Genomic DNA, 17,033 nt, shown 5'->3' on the forward strand with positions numbered 1-17,033 from the left:
TGGCTTCCTTCCTTGCACAGCTAGGGTCCAATCCACCTGTGCATTATGCTTCCTGCAATGCTGGGTCCATCCCATCTATCTTTACACAATGAATCTAAGGTCTCATTAGATGGCCCTAAAGAGCTTAATTGTGTTTGACAATTTTATTCAAAGTCTTGGTTAAAACAAACAAACAAACAAACAAACAAAACTTTTTAGCTGGGCGGTGGTGACATACACCTTTAATTCCAGCACTCAGGAGGCAGAGCCAGGCGGATCTCTGTGAGTTCGAGGCCAGCCTGGTCTACACAGCGAGATCCAGGACAGGCACCAAAACTACACAGGGAAACCCTGTCTGGAAAACCAAAAAACAAAACAAAACAAAACAAAACAAAACAACAACAACAAAAAACCACTTTAAAGTATCTAAATTTTGGGGGGGGGCAGGATAGGGGAAAACAGGAGAGAAATGAAAAGGAAAAGCAATAAGCCTTGCTTTCCAAGTCATCATCCTCAGCAGTATATGCACATCATGCTGTGTCATATGTCATGGCAGACTGTTTCCTGTCATTATGCACACAAATATTCTATCTATATTTGTGAAGTTAATGCAATAAAAAACAACAATTTAAGATTACAAGTGACTTAACATCCTGTTGCCCTGTTTCTCTATAATTGACTACAAAAAGAGAAAAAGTAATTGAGCAATGAACTGTGTCATTTTAATGCAAATTCAGATATACTTTATATATAATTGACCTTCAAACTGTAGTTCCTAAGTATAATTTAGCTGTAAGTGCTCTTACCACCCAGCTGTCAACAAGGTAAAGAGCGCACACACACACACACACACACACACACACACACACACACACACACAGGCACACAGAGCAAGCTTTTGTAAGGTGAATCAATTCTTTATGATGTAAGTAACTTTCTTACTGGAACATTTTTATATCTGATTTACTTTAGAAATTGGGATAATCATAGTAATGAGACAAAAATCTCTATAACACAAAGGATTTTATTGCCTCAAAGGAAATTCTTGATGGCAATATTTTTCATAATTCATCTAAAAACAGCAGAGTTTCACAAATACCAAAGAATGGCAAACTACTTTAAGTGAGCAAAACAAAACAGTACAAAAATACATTTAACATAACAGGGGAGAATTTTTTAAAAATATATACATTCTGTTGAAATACTGATATGCAAAGAAATAACTTTTGGCCCATGGCCAAACTTTAACGTCCCAATTAATTAAAATTCGAAGTACTGACTTTATTGTTGAAAGACACAGTAGCTCTTGATTCCAGAATGAGATGACCATTTGATTTCTATATAAATGACTAAATATATAAAGTATCAAATATAAGTAGTAGTGTAGCAAGAAAATAATTGGCAGAAATAATTATTCAACCAGTACCGAGAGTTAAAACTTCCAAAGACTTGTTTGTACACAACAAATGAGAAATATTACAAGAGTTTCCATCACAAATGGCTACTGTTATACTTCTTTCTTCTTCAGTATGAGTGGACCCACGTTATCACCTGTCAACTCGTTATGTTTATTATGGGACCCATCACAGGCGGGAAACTAAAAGGGAAAAAGAAATGCAAATGTTATTTTACAACAAGAAGTAGAAACATTGTGAAATGCTCAGGAAGCCAGTGTGCCGCTGACTAAAGGCAGAGCTCATCAGGGAGCTTCCTGACAGACTACACACCTCCACCCCACCACTCCACACTGCAGGCAGGCAGGCAATGGTCAGTACAAAGAAGAATCTTTCCCAGCACTCGGCAGGCAGAGGCAAGCAGATGATCTCTGAGTCTGAGGCCAGCCTAGTCTATGGAGCCAGTTCTGGGAGAGCCAGGGCTACACAGAGAAACTGTCTCGAAAAATAAACAAACAAAAAACCAAACCAAACCAAACCAAAATCTTTGGCTGAATCCATCTCAGTGAGTATAAAAGTCTAAAAAGGGGTCAAAATAGCTCTTATTCTCCATGGAGCTCTATGTTTGAGCTAATTTCTTAAATTAAAAAAAGAAATGTACATTCAAAGTAAATTTTACAATGTTTCCTTATAAAACTCATAGTGTAAAGTTTGTGAAAAATATTAAAGATGTGTTATTAAATGCTCAATCCATCCAAATATAGTTGTAATCAGTATTTTATTATAGGCTTCCCTCTGAATTTATTGTGACATTCATTTTGGAAAAGTGAAATTGTGATCCTTTTGTAATATGCTTCTCATCTATTAAAGCAGGGCCTCATGTCATTACATGTTTGGGTGTCTGTGCACAGGGTTTGCATGCTTGCCCATGGGGACACATGTGGAGGCTAGGGATTGACACAGTGATGTCTTCTTCAATTACTTCACATTGATTTGAGACAGGGGCTCTCATGGAACCTGTAACTTCACTCCTGGCTGGCCAGGGAGCCCCTTGTCTCTGCTGTCCCCCATCCCCACCCCCTTATGCCTGTGTAGCAAAACCTTAATCCACAGAACCATCTCCACACTTGGTATTTCTTTAAAACATGATTTGTATTGACTCCCCAATATCCCATCAGTGTGACTTCTTGTACGTTGACTGTTGCCCATTGTGTTGTTTCTAAAACTTTGCTGTTAAAAAGAATGAAACAAGCCGGGTAGTGGTGGCACATGAATTTCATCCCAGCACTCGGGAGGCAGAGGCAGGCAGATCTCTGTGAGTTCAAAGCCAGCCTGGTCTACAGAGCGAGTTCCAGGACAGGCTCCAAAGCTACATAGAGAAACTCTGTCTCAAAAAAAAAAAGAAGAAACAAAAACATTATACTTAAAGTTTCAAATAACCTTCACCAAACACAAAACAGGTTTTTACCAACTGTAATACTTATCACCCCAAACTCATTTTCCTCATTAAAACCTGTTACTATGGCTAGTTACATTTACTAGCCTACACTATGTAAGGTATTTTACATGTACCATTTCACTAAATCTTCAAAAATATCTGCAATGCCTATAGAGAAGATTGAAAAAACAAAACAAACAAACAAACAACAAGAAGAATGAAAAACAAAACAAAATCTTCAAACCAGAGGTTAAAAGTTAAGTAATTCAGGGTAGGCATATTGGCCTTTAATCCCAGCACTCGGAAGGCAAAAGCAACCAGTGTCTGTGTGAGTTCCAGGCTAGCTTGGTGAATACCACCAATTCTAGGCCATTTAGTGCTACATAGTGAGACCCTGTTGAAAGAGACAGAGACAGAGAGACAGACAGAGACACAGAGAAACTAGCTCAAGCCAAACCAAGCTGGCAATTTGCTTGACCTGCCCAAGTTGACAGGCTGACATCTAATTTTAGTAATTACTTACTTTGATATCAAAGTTTAAGCTCCTTTCCATTAAATCTTAAATGCTCTCTCTTGCAAAACAAACAAACAAAACTATTTAAAGTACATTGCTCTAGACAAGTGCTGAGCATGAGCAGTGTGAGCGTCAGGGTTCGCTATTCTCTGTTCTCTTCTAATTCAGGCACCTTCAACTTGGGGATATCAGCTTTGAATACTGAACAGTATGGAAAAATCCCTAATCTCAGAATTTCAAAAGTAGGGATCGAAACAATGCTAACTAAGTCCCAACAATTTTCCCCTATGTGTAAACGGGTATCTTACCGTCTTGGAACGCCAACACCTACAGTAAGCTGCTTTAGTAAGACATAGATCTTCAATGTTTATTTCGTTCACCACCTTGGGATTTTCTTTTTGTATTTTCAGATTAATCAGGCTGTCCTTCTGCTGTTTCTTCTTCGGGAAGAAGGGACGGACTGCAAGGTAGCCAAGGAGTGCAAGCACGCCGAGGAAGGGCAGCAAGCGGAGCCATTCTGAAACTAAACAGGCGCGGGCGGGCGTCAGAAGCTGCAGTGCTCTTGTGAGGAACACAGACTGTCGAGTTCACCAGTGTGTGCTGATCTACGCTCCTCAGAGGAACCTGTCTGCCTTATCTGTAAACTGCAGAAACAGAACAGACCCAGCCCTACTAGGATTCTTATTTTATCTGTAGGCTAACTCGATTTGTGAAACTGAAAGTTTTGGAACAGGTACTGTTTTAAATATCCTGTCTCATTATATCTGCTAAGGATATTTGTGCTTGTATTTACTTTTATCTGGACTTACTTATAGTCAACATAAATTATGAACAAAAATGTCTTATTAAGTTTAGAAAACATTTCCACTATTTTCTCCTTAATACCATGTCTAAAACCATACAAGGGAGATTTCACAAAAATTTTACTACTGATTTACAATTTCAGACAGAATATACCCTCAAATGTTTCAACTTACTTTTAAAGTAAAAAATCCTTTTAAAAGGCTATTTTGATGACTTGAAACCTTTACATATTGAATATTCTCATTTTAAGATATTTATTGAGGCTGGAGAGATGGCTCAGAGGTGAAGGCATTGACTGCTCTTCCAGAGGTCCTGAGTTCAATTCCCAGCAACCACATGGTGGCTCACAACCATCTGTAATGAGATCTTATACCCTCTTCTGGTGTGCAGACAAACACGCAGACAGAACACTATACATAATAAATAAAATAAAATAAAGATACTTATTAAATACCTTTTAGAGTATCTAGTCGGTCTTTAGAACATATGAAATACAAATAATGCAAATGAACTGGCTCTCAAAGGTCTGAGAGTGCTCCCAGTCACCTCTGGGTGCTCTTGCTGACCTACCCCAACACCCTGCTAGGCACTACAGCCTAGCTAAGAAAAGATCATGTACCAAAGCATGCTAATACATATTAATGGTAAGTGATGGGCTCTGTTCCAGAGTGCAGCTGAACCAACTCACTTAACAGGCTGTTAGCTTTGACAACTGCATCATTTTAATATTATTCTCTTATTACTTGTAGACAAAATGTAGCTAAGCAGGATTAGTTCATCAGCCTAAATCCAAAGCCTGTTCTGAGTCACAGACTCAAACTCCGCAGATCTAAAACACAATGTTTTCTCTAGGTAAGACTGTTCTGAAGACACTGCTATTTAACCACCAACATCAGCCTAGTAACTACTCTTCCTGTTTTGTTTTTGTTTGGGTTTGGTTTGGTTTTTCGAGAGAGGGTTTCTCTGTGTAGTTTTGGTGCCTGTCCTGGATCTACTCTGGGGAGGAGGAATCACTAATTATAAATAGTACACAAATTAATCTGAATAAATGTACTCCTTATAATGCACTTTTTATAATTTATTTTTATTTTATGTGCATTGGTGTTTTGCCTGCATGTGTGTCTGTGTGAGGATTCTGGATCCCCTGGAACTGGAGTTACAGACAGTTGTGAGCCTCCATGGGGGTGCTGGGAATTGAACCAGGGTCCTCTGGAAGAGCAGCCACTGCTCTTAAGCACTGAGCCATCTCTCCAGGCCCTATAATGCTTATTTTAAATTTTTTTGCTTTAGAATTATAAAACATGGATAGTATGAAATTTTAATTTAGAAAAGAATAAAAACTAAAGTTATTCAAAATCATACTATCAAGAATTGGTAACACTTTGGGATGTTTTTATTTTTATTATCTATATATTCCATATCCTACACTTTAACATATAAGATTATTTTATCATTTTTCCAACTCCATCATGACATTTGGAAAAGTTTTTTGTGAAGAACTTTAAAAAAATTTGTGTGGGGGGCGGGTACTTTGCCTACATGTACATTTGTGTACCATCTGATGTCTAGTGCCTATGGGAAGCCAGAAGAGGGTTCCAGATCTCCAGGGACTGGAGTTACATATGGATGTGAGCCCCACTGTGGTGCTGGGAATCAAACCTGGGCCCTCTGGAAGAGAGCATGGGTTTTAATGGTTTCTTTCACCTCCCATGTGTCCCACCCACAAAAAAGGTCTACGAGAGCATGGGTCTTACTTGTCTGGGTCACCACTGTATCCCCAGTACCCTGGCTCAATATACGAATTTATTTTTTACTGAGACATACATAATTTATACTTCAGTTTCTTTAGCTTTAAGGTTCAACAATGAGTTCTGAAATTATACGAAACTCAAGACATGACCTAAAATAAAGTATGCTCTTTCTATCTACAGGTAACATCTATTAATCCAGAACATTTGCTTTTATACCTTACAAACCTTTTCTGATTATTATTATTATTATTTATTATTATTATTAGTGTGTATGAGGTTTGGGAGCTTGCCACTGGATATGTGTGGAGTCAGAGAACAAATGTTTGGACCCTGTCCTCCTTCCACTGTGGAATAAGCAGATCTAGTTCAGCAAGTGTTTTTACCCCACATGCTATCTCCCCACCCGCTTCTGTTTCAGACTGCAGACTTCAGGGCAGACGGTTAGGATGGCTTCGTCTGTTAAAGTGCTTGCCTTTTAAGCATGAAGCCGAGTCCAGTCCCAGAGCCCAGGGGTGGTGGTATGCGCTTGTGACCCTGGCGTTGGACAGAGACAAGAGGATCCCGAAGGCTCAGTGGCCAGCCAGTCTAGCCTACTTGGTGAGTTCCAGACCAATGAGACATTGTGTCTCAGAGGAGGCGGGCAGCATTCTGAGGATGACACTCAAGGTTACCCTCTGACCTCCACATGCATGTGCATACATGTGTATCAACACACATATATACGAGCATGCACACACACACATAAAAAATCTAAGTGCAGAATAAATACTTTCTGAATAAAGCCTCACGAATTTCCTCTCGTCAGTCAAGTTGTTTACAAGGTTTACTGTGTATGTACTAAGCACCCACTCTGTGGAGACACTGCAATGCAAAACCGCAGCTGCTGGCTGGTCCTCTGCATGCAGCGCGCAGTGGAGACAGACAGCAACGCAGCCAGCACCTCAACCACTGTTTATCTTTAGTCTAAGTCCAGGTTCATCTGTCTGTAAAACAGGAACAACCACCGTTCATTGGGTTAAAGAACAACAGTTACTACGAACCCTACATTCTGGTTACTGCATGGGAACGGGGAGGCTTGCTGATGGAGAATCAGAGGAGGGGCAGACGATAAGGAAGCAGAACAAATAATACAGTCACAGGCTGCACTAAGGGCCATGAAGGAAATAAACAAGGTGACATGAAATTAACAAAACAAGCCAACCAACCAAACAACCTGGTGGCACAGTAATGAGGTGACCGCAACCTCAGGTCAGGGAGCCAGGAAAGGTTCCTGAAAAAAAAAAAAAAAACAAAACTGGGCAGAGACCTGAAAGGTGGGAAGTCATAGAAAGACTCAAAGATTCAAGGCAGAGACCATGTCAAGCCTTCCAGCCTGTCTCCTTCGCAAACACTGCACAGCACTACTGGAAGGAAAACAGGGACAGTCTACTATGAAGCGACAGTTCCCTAGACGTCTGTCTCGTCTCCAAGAGACCCCCGTTCCCGGTCCTCGCCAGACATGCATAAACAGACAGACACTACAATGAACTTCAGTTAAACTGAGTTTACTCTTTATCAAATTGGCATTTAAATTATTCCCATTGTTATTTGTTTACCTCTCTCTATTGCTTACAAAATTAAGGCAGAGAAAGGCTTTAAACGTTTAATAAAAAAGCTTCTCATACTTCTAAAACTAATAGAACCCTCATTAACATGCTCGGTGAAGAGATGGGTTTTGAAGATACCAAAACCAAAACCAGAACTGCCACAAAGCGCTTTCCATCTGTATGGAATCAGAGATATAAGAAAGGATTACAATACTGCAAAATATGAGCAATTATATATCAGCCATGTAAAGTGATAATTCATTGCTGAGATGAACAAAACTTCAGCTTCTGCCACCACTATGGACCTTTGTGAATGAGTAATTAACAGTTCACAGGACAGTAAAGGGAGGAGCAGTAGACCTAGCGAGAACAGCAGGTAAGGTGCAGACGGGCACTCACCAAAGGCCAGGGAAACTCAGTGCTGTGCTGTCGTTGGAATACAATGGGAGAAGAGAAGGATTAAAAGCATGAGCAGGTGCCACACGATGAGAAGTTCTGATATGCAAAAGGTAGACAGGAATCTACCCTGTGAATGACAGGAAAGCACTGATGTATGTAGATCTACTTAGACCATTACCTTTTTACCAAGTCAAGCTGGAATCTGATGAAGATGGATAGCAGGAGGGCCATGAGGAAAAGCAGAGAAGGACGAGGCTTGGAGAATCCTACTGAAAACATAACCAACCTGGTGTGGCTGTGCAAGCTCATCATCCCAGCACTTTGAGGACCTCGGAGAGGATCTGACCAGCCTAGGCTACAAACCATGTCTCAAAAACCAAAAACAAACAAAATACCCACAAAGACAGGGTCTAAAAGAAACTAATCCCACCTGCATCTAAGGTAGTAGTAGATCATTAAAAAAGAAAAAGGGTAAATCGTGAAAAATAATCCTTACTGAGGTTCTGTAAAACTTGATAAACAGTGTGTGCATATTTTCTGAGGACTGTCCAGAGACTCAGAGTAGGTCTGTGAAAAACTCCCATTGTCTTTTAGAAATACAAAACTGTGATCTGACCCAGGGACTCACTATGAAGTGCAGGCCAGGCTGAAACTTGTTATGTAGTCCAGGCTGACTACATCAAAGATGGCCCTGCCTCGGTCTCCCCAGTGGCCCTGGCACAACAGGCACCCCCACCTCCACCCTCCCCTGACTCATTAAATAGTGGAATCAATAGGTCTTGGTGGTTGATGAGTTACAGAACATAAGCCAATACAAGTGAGGCTCCTGGTTTTACTTTATCTATGAAAGGAGGTCTCTAAAGTATGAAATTAATCTACCTTCCCCAAGAAACCGTCTAAAAAGAGCCCCTCCAAGCAGGAGACCACATACACAGAGGGAGGAAATAACAGGTCACCATCCTTAAAGAAGGTAACAGAGAGTAAAGGTCCACAGACAACAGCAAAGGAGCATAGATTGTCCCGTGCTAACGGGCAGCAGAGGCTTTAAAGGAAGGCAGGGCTCCCTTTGAAAGGGTCTGAGCCAAAGGAGCCGCGCAGCCAGAAAGATACCAACTCTCCCTGCAACATCCAGCCAACAAGGACCAGGAGGGATAAAGGCATCCGCCACGTAGTAGAGCTACAGGGAGGCGCTTTCCTCAGAGTAAGCTTTTATTCTCTTCCGGGAAGGAGGCACCTTTGTAAGAAATGCCAAGGGTGAGGAAACAAGCCAGGATCGGAAGGTGAAAGTCTAAAGGAGACTGGAGGTTGGCGAGAAATGCGTTTTGGCTATAACTAGGTTACCTCACAGGGAGAACTGGCTGACAATTGCATCCAATCAATTAAACAAACAAACGAAAATAAACAAGCAACAACAACAAAACCAGTGAGGCAACACTTGCTTTGCACTTCAATGAAAAGGGGTTGGATTTTCTTAATATTTTCTCTTAATAAAGGAGCTCAGACAATTTCTTTTTCCTGTTTCTAATTTAAAGGGAAGAAAAAGGACCTGTTCCTAATTAAGAATGAACTCAGAACATACTTACACTGTTACTAAGCAGGGGCCCAAGTTATGTGACTTCTACAACCAGCAATTATGATAACTAACAAGATTAAGGCAGAAGAACTGGCATCACCAGGGAAACAAGGCAGAAAATGAAACAACAAGAAGATCAAGCAATATTCCAAAAGGTCAAAGCAGCTCCTTCTGGTGCTGGGTCTGAACTCCAGAGCTCACACAAAGAAGCACATACTCTACCACTGAGTTACAAGCCCAACCCTAACCAACCATTGTAAAGACATTTCAAGTATACATCAAACATTTGAATCTCAGTAAGGAATATATATGAGTGTGTGTGTGAGTGTATGCAGGTGTGTATGGGGGTTGGGGTGCTTTATGGCACAGGCTGGCCTTGTTTCTGAATGCTGACATCACTGGCATGTACCAGATTAACGTGGTGGTGAAAATTTAACCAGGGCTTTATGATACTAGGTATCTACCAACTGAGCTACATCCCTGGTTCAAGAAGAATATTCTAAGAAACTAGGACAGGCCCTCTCTCAGAGGAGGCAGCTGTAGCTGAAGAGCCCTTCACACACGCCTCGTCCTCCCCACTGATGACATCACGCTCCAGTTCTGCTCCGGGTCCTGCCTACCCACTGACATCATGCTCCAGTGCCTGGATTTACTTTAGGCCACATGGTTAGAATGCATCTGGCTCAGAACTATGACCTGCTAAACCTGGCTGAAAAACCTGAAGAGATTAAAATGGACTTGGCCGTGAAAAAGAAACCTCCCAGTGTCTGATACCCACCCCAGCACTTAATTCTAGACTCATTGATTCCCTCTCGAGAGGCCTGCCTCCTTTACAGCCACATCCCAAAGCTTTTGTGGTGCCCTTTAGTCTCAGACGCTGTGTGTTGCTCAGAAACAACGTGGGCCAGAGAAGTCACATCACACATTCCCAGCAGCCTCTCCTCTCCCTGTATCTTCTGTCTAGCTACTTGGGAGGTTCTAAGATTGGAAATAATGGTGCTAGACTAGCAAACACAGCATTCCATTAGTACTTGCTCACCTGCCCTTTGGGAGGCCTACCACCTGTTGTCCAAAGGTCAGATACAGCAGCGGTGATTTCACTGTCTCACAGTTATAATGGGAGCTTGTCAGACATTTGTTATGAAATTTTGTTGTCAGAATAATTGAAATTAGTACCTCAACCCAGCTTCTGGTGAATTACCCACTTATATTGTTATCAAGAAGCTCCATGATTGATCATTTAACCAATAAATCATTTGCTATTATTAAAAAGAAAAAAGCAACTAGGTCACTTTTTTTCCTTTCAAATTTATAAAAGGTTACCTATAATGCCATAAAAATCTTATGTTTTCTTTATAAAATTTTAAATCTATCATTTAAAGCTAAGGTACAAAAATTATTTCTATTTCTCAAACACAGAAACCGTTTTGTTGCTGGGCGTGGTGGGCCACGACTAGAGGCCAGAGGACTGTCGTGAATGTGAAGTGGCCTGGGCCATCAGTTCCAAGTCAGTCTAAGCTAGTGACCACACCAGGCAGAAAGAGGGCCCAAGAGCCAGCTCAGAGCTTTCGAGTACTGGCTGCTCCTCTAGAGGATCTGAACTCAATTCCCAGCACCCACAGGATGGCTCATAACTGTAATTCCAGTTTCAGGGGATCCAATGCCCTCTTCTGTCCTCCAGGCACATACCAGGCACACATATGTATGTGGTTTACAGATATAATGTAGGCAAAATACCTATACAGCATAAAAACAATTTTTTGAAGGAGAGGGGAGGGAAGAAGACAGTCGGGAAGAGGGAAGAGAAAAGACTGAAGTGTGGGGCATAACATAGGTTTCTATCACGTAGTCCTAGAACTCAGGAAGTATCCAGTCCAGTCTCAAATTTCCAATACTGTCTCAGCAGGCCTCCTGTCTCAATCTCTCTAGTGTGGGGCAAATGTATTAAGATCACTGAATAGCTTCTGTTATTATCAATTAAAGTCTAATATTAACTATCTCATGACCAAGGGCCAATAAACTTAACAAACTTTTAAAGTTCTCCTCATCCTGTTACAAACCCAACAGTACCCCAGTACCTACGAAGTTGCACAGCCTGCCACAGGACTCACTAGATACGTGACGACCCGAGGTCATAGCTCCACGGCGGGTAACGTCTGAGCCCCAAACTGTTCTCCACAGAGGCCAAGTTCATTCTTAATTACACTGGCTTTTAAGAATAGTTGAACTAACTAGGAGAAAAGAAAACTCACAACCTAAAAATATCATATAACTATTTCCCCAAAAGACTCTAAAGATTTAGAATTCTTGAAAGATTTTAACATCAAACTCTTGTCTTTCAGATGTTGTGCTAGCCGGGCGGTGGTGGCGCACACCTTTAATCCCAGCACTCAGGAGGCAGAGAAGACATCTGTCAGTTTAGGCCAGCCTGGTCTACAGAGTGAGTTCCAGGACTGCACAGTAAAACCCTGTCTGAAAAAAAAAACAATCAACCAACCAACCAACCAACCAACCAAAAACTTGTTGAGATTCATCTAGTGAATTAGAAACTCATTCCTCTTTATTGCTGACCACTGCACTACTTTGTGAATATAACTCATTTTCCTGTTGGCAGATATTTGCTCCCAGTTTGGAAGAATGTTATAAATAAGGGTGATACAAATATACATAAACAAGACCTTATGTGGATGTATGTTTTCAATCTTATCCTGCTTTGAAATTACAGGTTCAAAACTGGTCCCTTGGACAAATAACAGGAACGAACTTATTACAGGCTGGTATGCTTGTGTTACTCTGAAAAACACATTTTGTATTTTTCAAGACAAGGTTTCTCTGCATAGCCCTGGCTATCCTGGAACTCTCTTTCTAGACCAGGCTGGCCTCGAACTCAGAGATCCGCCTGCCTCTGCCTCCCAAGTACTGGGATTAAAGGTGTGCACCACCACCACCACCACCACCACCACCACCACCACCACCACCACCACCACTGCCTGGCTCATTTGTTGGTTTTTAAATATTTGTGTTACATTTCAAAGAAGTGGACTGATTCATGTGAGCCAAAATGTCATGGCTAGCTTATGAATCTAGAAATAACAACTGTTTTCTGACTTTTGAAGAAAAACATTTTTCTTCCTGAAGCTTTACTTTTAAGGTTCGTTAAGAGGATAGAAAAGGTTTCAAAGATCAATGTAATATGCTTCCAAAGGGCAGAATTACACTAATTTACCTTTAAGGCCTTATTTTTGAGAATTTAACAAAAAGAAAGATGGTTTCTGACATATCAAAATTGTCAGTATTTAAACCCTGCGTGGTAATTTAGAATTTCCCTATGTTTTCTAAAAACACAGATTCATCATGAGAGAATTGTGGGGTGGGGAGCCAGCTAAGTCTAAATAGGGAAAGAAATAATATGAACTACAGCCTTTCTGACTAATTTTCAAAGGAGAAAATGATACTTTTGGTCTCCTAAACATGTAAATGAATTTCTGAAAAGCTGTCCTCTAAGTTTTTATTTCAATGAAAATCTACACTATAGAGCCTACAAGTAGCTCACTCAAGAAAACAAAACGTCACTAGCGATTACGAGCTATTTTGAAGAGGGAGACTGAGTGAAAAGTAGCTTGAAGGTTTTTACCAATAGTCCAAAGCGGACCCTATCACTGTTACTGCCATGTTCAAAACAGAATGTTTTCACGAAGCCATTATTACAAGTTAGTGCTTCTTAGACAAATTACCAATACAGCTGATGATAACTAGATTTGTAGACACTGTATTGGGGTTTAAATAGCTACTACTAAGACACTACACTGAACTGGGCCTGTAAAAGGGAGGCGAAGGCAGAAGGTTCAGGAGTTCAAGACTGTCCTCAGCTACAGTCTGAAGCCAGCCTGCATTACAGGAGGCCCGGACTGAAAAACAAAACAAAGCAGACATCGCAGTTGTCGTTACTTTTAGGAAACGGTCCTAACATTGAATATTTTAATGTGAACGTCATCACACACCATTGATTCAGGAGGGGAAAAGTGATGCCTGGAGTTCCTTAACGTCTTTACTAAGGATTAAATATTTATTGACAGTAGGGATCTATAAGAAATAATGCTTATACAGTATTCTAGTCACTAACCTGCGTCATACTATCTGTTTCAAGCATATTTCATCTATAAAAAAATTGAAAATAATGTCATAAACATGTATAATGCAAGCTGCCCTACACTGAGGTGAGAGAACTTTTCTTTTTTGACTGTTAAAAACCTAATTAATGTGTATTATTAGAATAAATTGGCAAAGCAGAACAATGCCACAAAAATGAGTACACCCCTTTAGCCTTGCATTGCCAATTTAGTGTGTATATTTTAAGGGTATATAACTCAAAGGGGAAAACCAACTGTCTATGCATACTTAACATTACACTACTACAACTAATTATTTTAAATATAGAAATCTAAATGTCAAGCTAAACAGTGATGTGATAGCAAAGTACAAGATTAGTAATTGTTATAATTGCAGAAGATTACATTTAAAATAGCGCTAAAGTAAAGAAATGATAAAGAAAGTCGATTCTCTACATGCTACATTTTTTAAAAATAAAATCTAAAATAAGTGATTTTTGATGTTTATAGAGAACTGGAAATCTGGACTTTTTTGTTATTTTTATGTCACTTTGGGTGTCTACATGTTTCTTTAGTGTTTATTAGTCAGCGACCATGCTTTCTAATCAAGTTCATACACTCAACGGGATCTCTTAATGTTTAAATGTTAAGAACTCCACCTATTCATTTGCAGAGCAGCTGCCACTGACAAAAATCCGTAAGTTTGTTAAAGTCTGTATGATGATTTATCCATCTAAATCTATGACAAGTCTTTTCTGTTGTGACCCCTCATCCCTGAGAGGGACTAACATCAAATGCACACCTGTGTGAGGGAAGTACTCAAGCAAAAACAGAATAATTTCCTTAGAATGGAGCTGACACCAGTCTCCAAATATTCCTCACCAATTTGGTATTAATTCCATCTTCTTGTTCAGAGATTCAGTTTTATTTTTCTTCCATCGGTCTTCCAATTATTGTATTGGAAGTCAGCAATCTCTAGAAGGCTGCAGGATAATCAAGCCTACTTACCTCAGAATTATCTTAATTCATGTTTGCATTCCCAGATACTCGGGAGCTCCTGATTTTGTCACCATCCTATACAATCTGGAGATACGGGGTAGAGAGATCTACTTCACACTGTAGTGCTCCAAACCCAACACAATCTTTCAAGCACCGATAGCCATCTGCGGGCTTTTAGTCAAGATGCTATGTACTGAGCTGTGGGAACCTTTACATATAGATAGGACCTTAATTCACTAAATTTCATGTTCTGAAATCATATCAGCCTTGGACTACTTTCTGGCTACTTTTTCCTCCCTCAACTTACTCCAGGAACTATAGTTCTGGAGATGACCTCAAATGCCTCCATAAGTGACCTCAAGGCTCCACGGGCCATCGAGAACAGAGGTCACTTTTGATTTCCTTTATAAAAGCATCATGCACGCCGTGCGTGGCGACTGTACTTCCCCCCGGCGCGCAGGGCGCCCCATGACAGGGACATCAAGTGCTTTACCATATGCACACCGCAGTGAGCCTAGGAATGAGAGCCGCCGCTCCTGACTCAGCACCTTCTCTTCTGCATTAGCCTGCAGGGTCTCCTGGAACGGCCACCCCTCCCAACGCCCGGGCCGCCCAGGCGCACTCGGGTCGCGGGTCACGTGCCAGGGCCCGGCGCCCCGCCCCGGCCCGCCCGCGCCGGGTTCTCCCCGACCCCCCACCCCCACGGGGCGGCGCGCGGGGATGGGCCGGGTGCGGGAGGCTTACCTGTGAGCCGGGCGAAGCCGGTAATGCTCTCGGGGACCGGGAGCTGCTTGAGGTAGGCGGGCAGCTGCACCTTCACGATGCGGGCCACGCTGTCCAGGACCATCGTGCCGGCGCCGTCCGCTGCCCGGCTGCTGCGCTTGCGTGAGAGCGGAAGCGGCCGGGGGCTCGCGGGCTCGGGCGGGAGGTGGCCAGGCAGGCGGCGATTGGCGCGCGGCGAGTGACGTGCGCGCTGCGGAGCGCGTGCGGAGCCCGGCCTGGCCTCCGCGCCCCGCGCCGGGCAGGGGCGAGGGACCGGGCTTTCTCCCCGGAAGCCGCCTTTCCCAAGTGAGCGGTTCCCGGCTCCTCTGCTTGGCGCGGCCCCTTGGTCGCGGCTCCTCAGCTGGTTGCGGACCCCGCCCCGGCCCGGTGATGCAAGCTCAGGGAGAGCACCCCAACCCTGCAGTGCCCAGGCCCGTCGCTTCACCCTCTTTGTAAGCCGGGTTTTAAAGGAAACCCAAAACGAGAACTACCTAGTGATTTTTTTTTTTCTCCGCAACTTTAGTCAGTCCTGTTCAAGTATCCTGACGCTTTTTTTTCCCTTTCGGCTACTGTGACGAGTTATAATAGTCGGTAGTTAGATTTCGTTTTTCAGTTCCTTCTGAGGGTGAGTTAACCAAATCGCTTCAGGGAATGTTTTGTTTAAAGGAAAAATGAGAGTTTACCTTTTGTTTTGTTTTTGAGACGGTCGCGTAACCCAGGCTGACTTCAAGGTCAGGAAGCTGATTATCTAGAGCTTCCAAATGCTGGGATTACCGCGCCTGTCTTGTGGAGTTTGTTACAAGGATTTGCATCTTCTAAAATGTAAAAGTATTTGTGAAGTTTTACTCTTTTTTGGATGAAGTCAGAATAACCAAAGTAATGCATTTGTTGTGAGGTTAAGGCTCCTTTGGATCAAGAAGACTACTGATGGGTAAGCTAGTTAGACCAGCAGGCTTGAAGGTCACTGAAGATGGACCCCTCATTCAATCTGCCCCTTACAATACTAGCAACTGGAACTGCAACTCTGATTACTGGTCACAGAGTAGGATCTGAATCACATCTCTGGCCTTGGTGAAAACATGACATTCTAAACTGACCCAAAGATCTTATGTTTGCTATCTGATGCTGATAGTGGAGGGCTTTCTTCTAAGAACAAAGGACATAACCATTGTTCCCCTCCCTTAAGAGTTCGTCCAGATGAACTGCCAGGAAAATAAGCCCTAGGGCAACTGTTCAAGAAACTTAGAAACTTAAATAGTCCAAAGCCTACTTTTAAAACATGTTGCAGCACCATAGTTTCTTTAGCTCTTGTCCACTGTCACCTCTTGAAAATGTTCCCTTTGGTCGATGTCCACTTTCACCCTTTGTGAGTGCCCTACTTTACTATTCAATAAAATCTGTCCTCCCCACAAGGACTAGGGACCAGAGAGTACTGGTAAAAGTATCAGAACTTCAGTGTTCTACAGCATACAGTATTTGGTATGCCAATAGGACATCACATTGTAATCAGTGTTTTATCTTTTATTGGTATTTTAAAGTGGGAAATAGTAAACCGTCCTTTGAACTGTTTAAATTTAATCTCTGATCATCTTTCACCAAAACACTAAAAAGTAGCAGGCTAATGAAAACCTTGTTAAAAAAAAAATGACTTCCTATCATTTTTAACCAGATCAGATTGTCCAAGTATAATGGAAATTGCAGGTGTTTGGATATAGATAAGTGTTC

At 41.8% G+C, this 17,033-nt stretch overlaps 1 protein-coding gene across 1 annotated transcript; it reads right to left on the minus strand.

Moving 5' to 3' along the window:
- Window positions 1-983: 983 nt before the first annotated feature.
- Cisd2 (CDGSH iron sulfur domain 2) lies at window positions 984-15,456 on the minus strand. Its single transcript, XM_028857334.2, has 3 exons — window positions 15,291-15,456; window positions 3,634-3,848; window positions 984-1,576 (listed from the first exon to the last, which is right to left on the minus strand). Exons 1-3 carry the CDS (start codon window positions 15,391-15,393, stop codon window positions 1,487-1,489), a joined length of 408 nt encoding a protein of 135 aa, XP_028713167.1. The 5' UTR covers window positions 15,394-15,456; the 3' UTR covers window positions 984-1,486.
- Between the last annotated feature and the right edge of the window lie 1,577 nt (window positions 15,457-17,033).

Source organism: Peromyscus leucopus, chromosome 6, assembly GCF_004664715.2.
Source record: "Peromyscus leucopus breed LL Stock chromosome 6, UCI_PerLeu_2.1, whole genome shotgun sequence".
Taxonomy (NCBI): domain Eukaryota; kingdom Metazoa; phylum Chordata; class Mammalia; order Rodentia; family Cricetidae; genus Peromyscus; species Peromyscus leucopus.

Coding starts and splice junctions, on each gene's coding strand:
- Cisd2 (XM_028857334.2), bottom strand. CDS start 15,393: ATGGTCCTGGACAGCGTGGCCCGCATCGTGAAGGTGCAGCTGCCCGCC. Junction 3,849..15,290: donor CGGCTTCGCCCGGCTCACAG/GTAAGCCTCCCG, acceptor GCGCCTGTTTAG/TTTCAGAATGGCTCCGCTTG. Junction 1,577..3,633: donor GGTGTTGGCGTTCCAAGACG/GTAAGATACCCG, acceptor TTTCCCTTTTAG/TTTCCCGCCTGTGATGGGTC.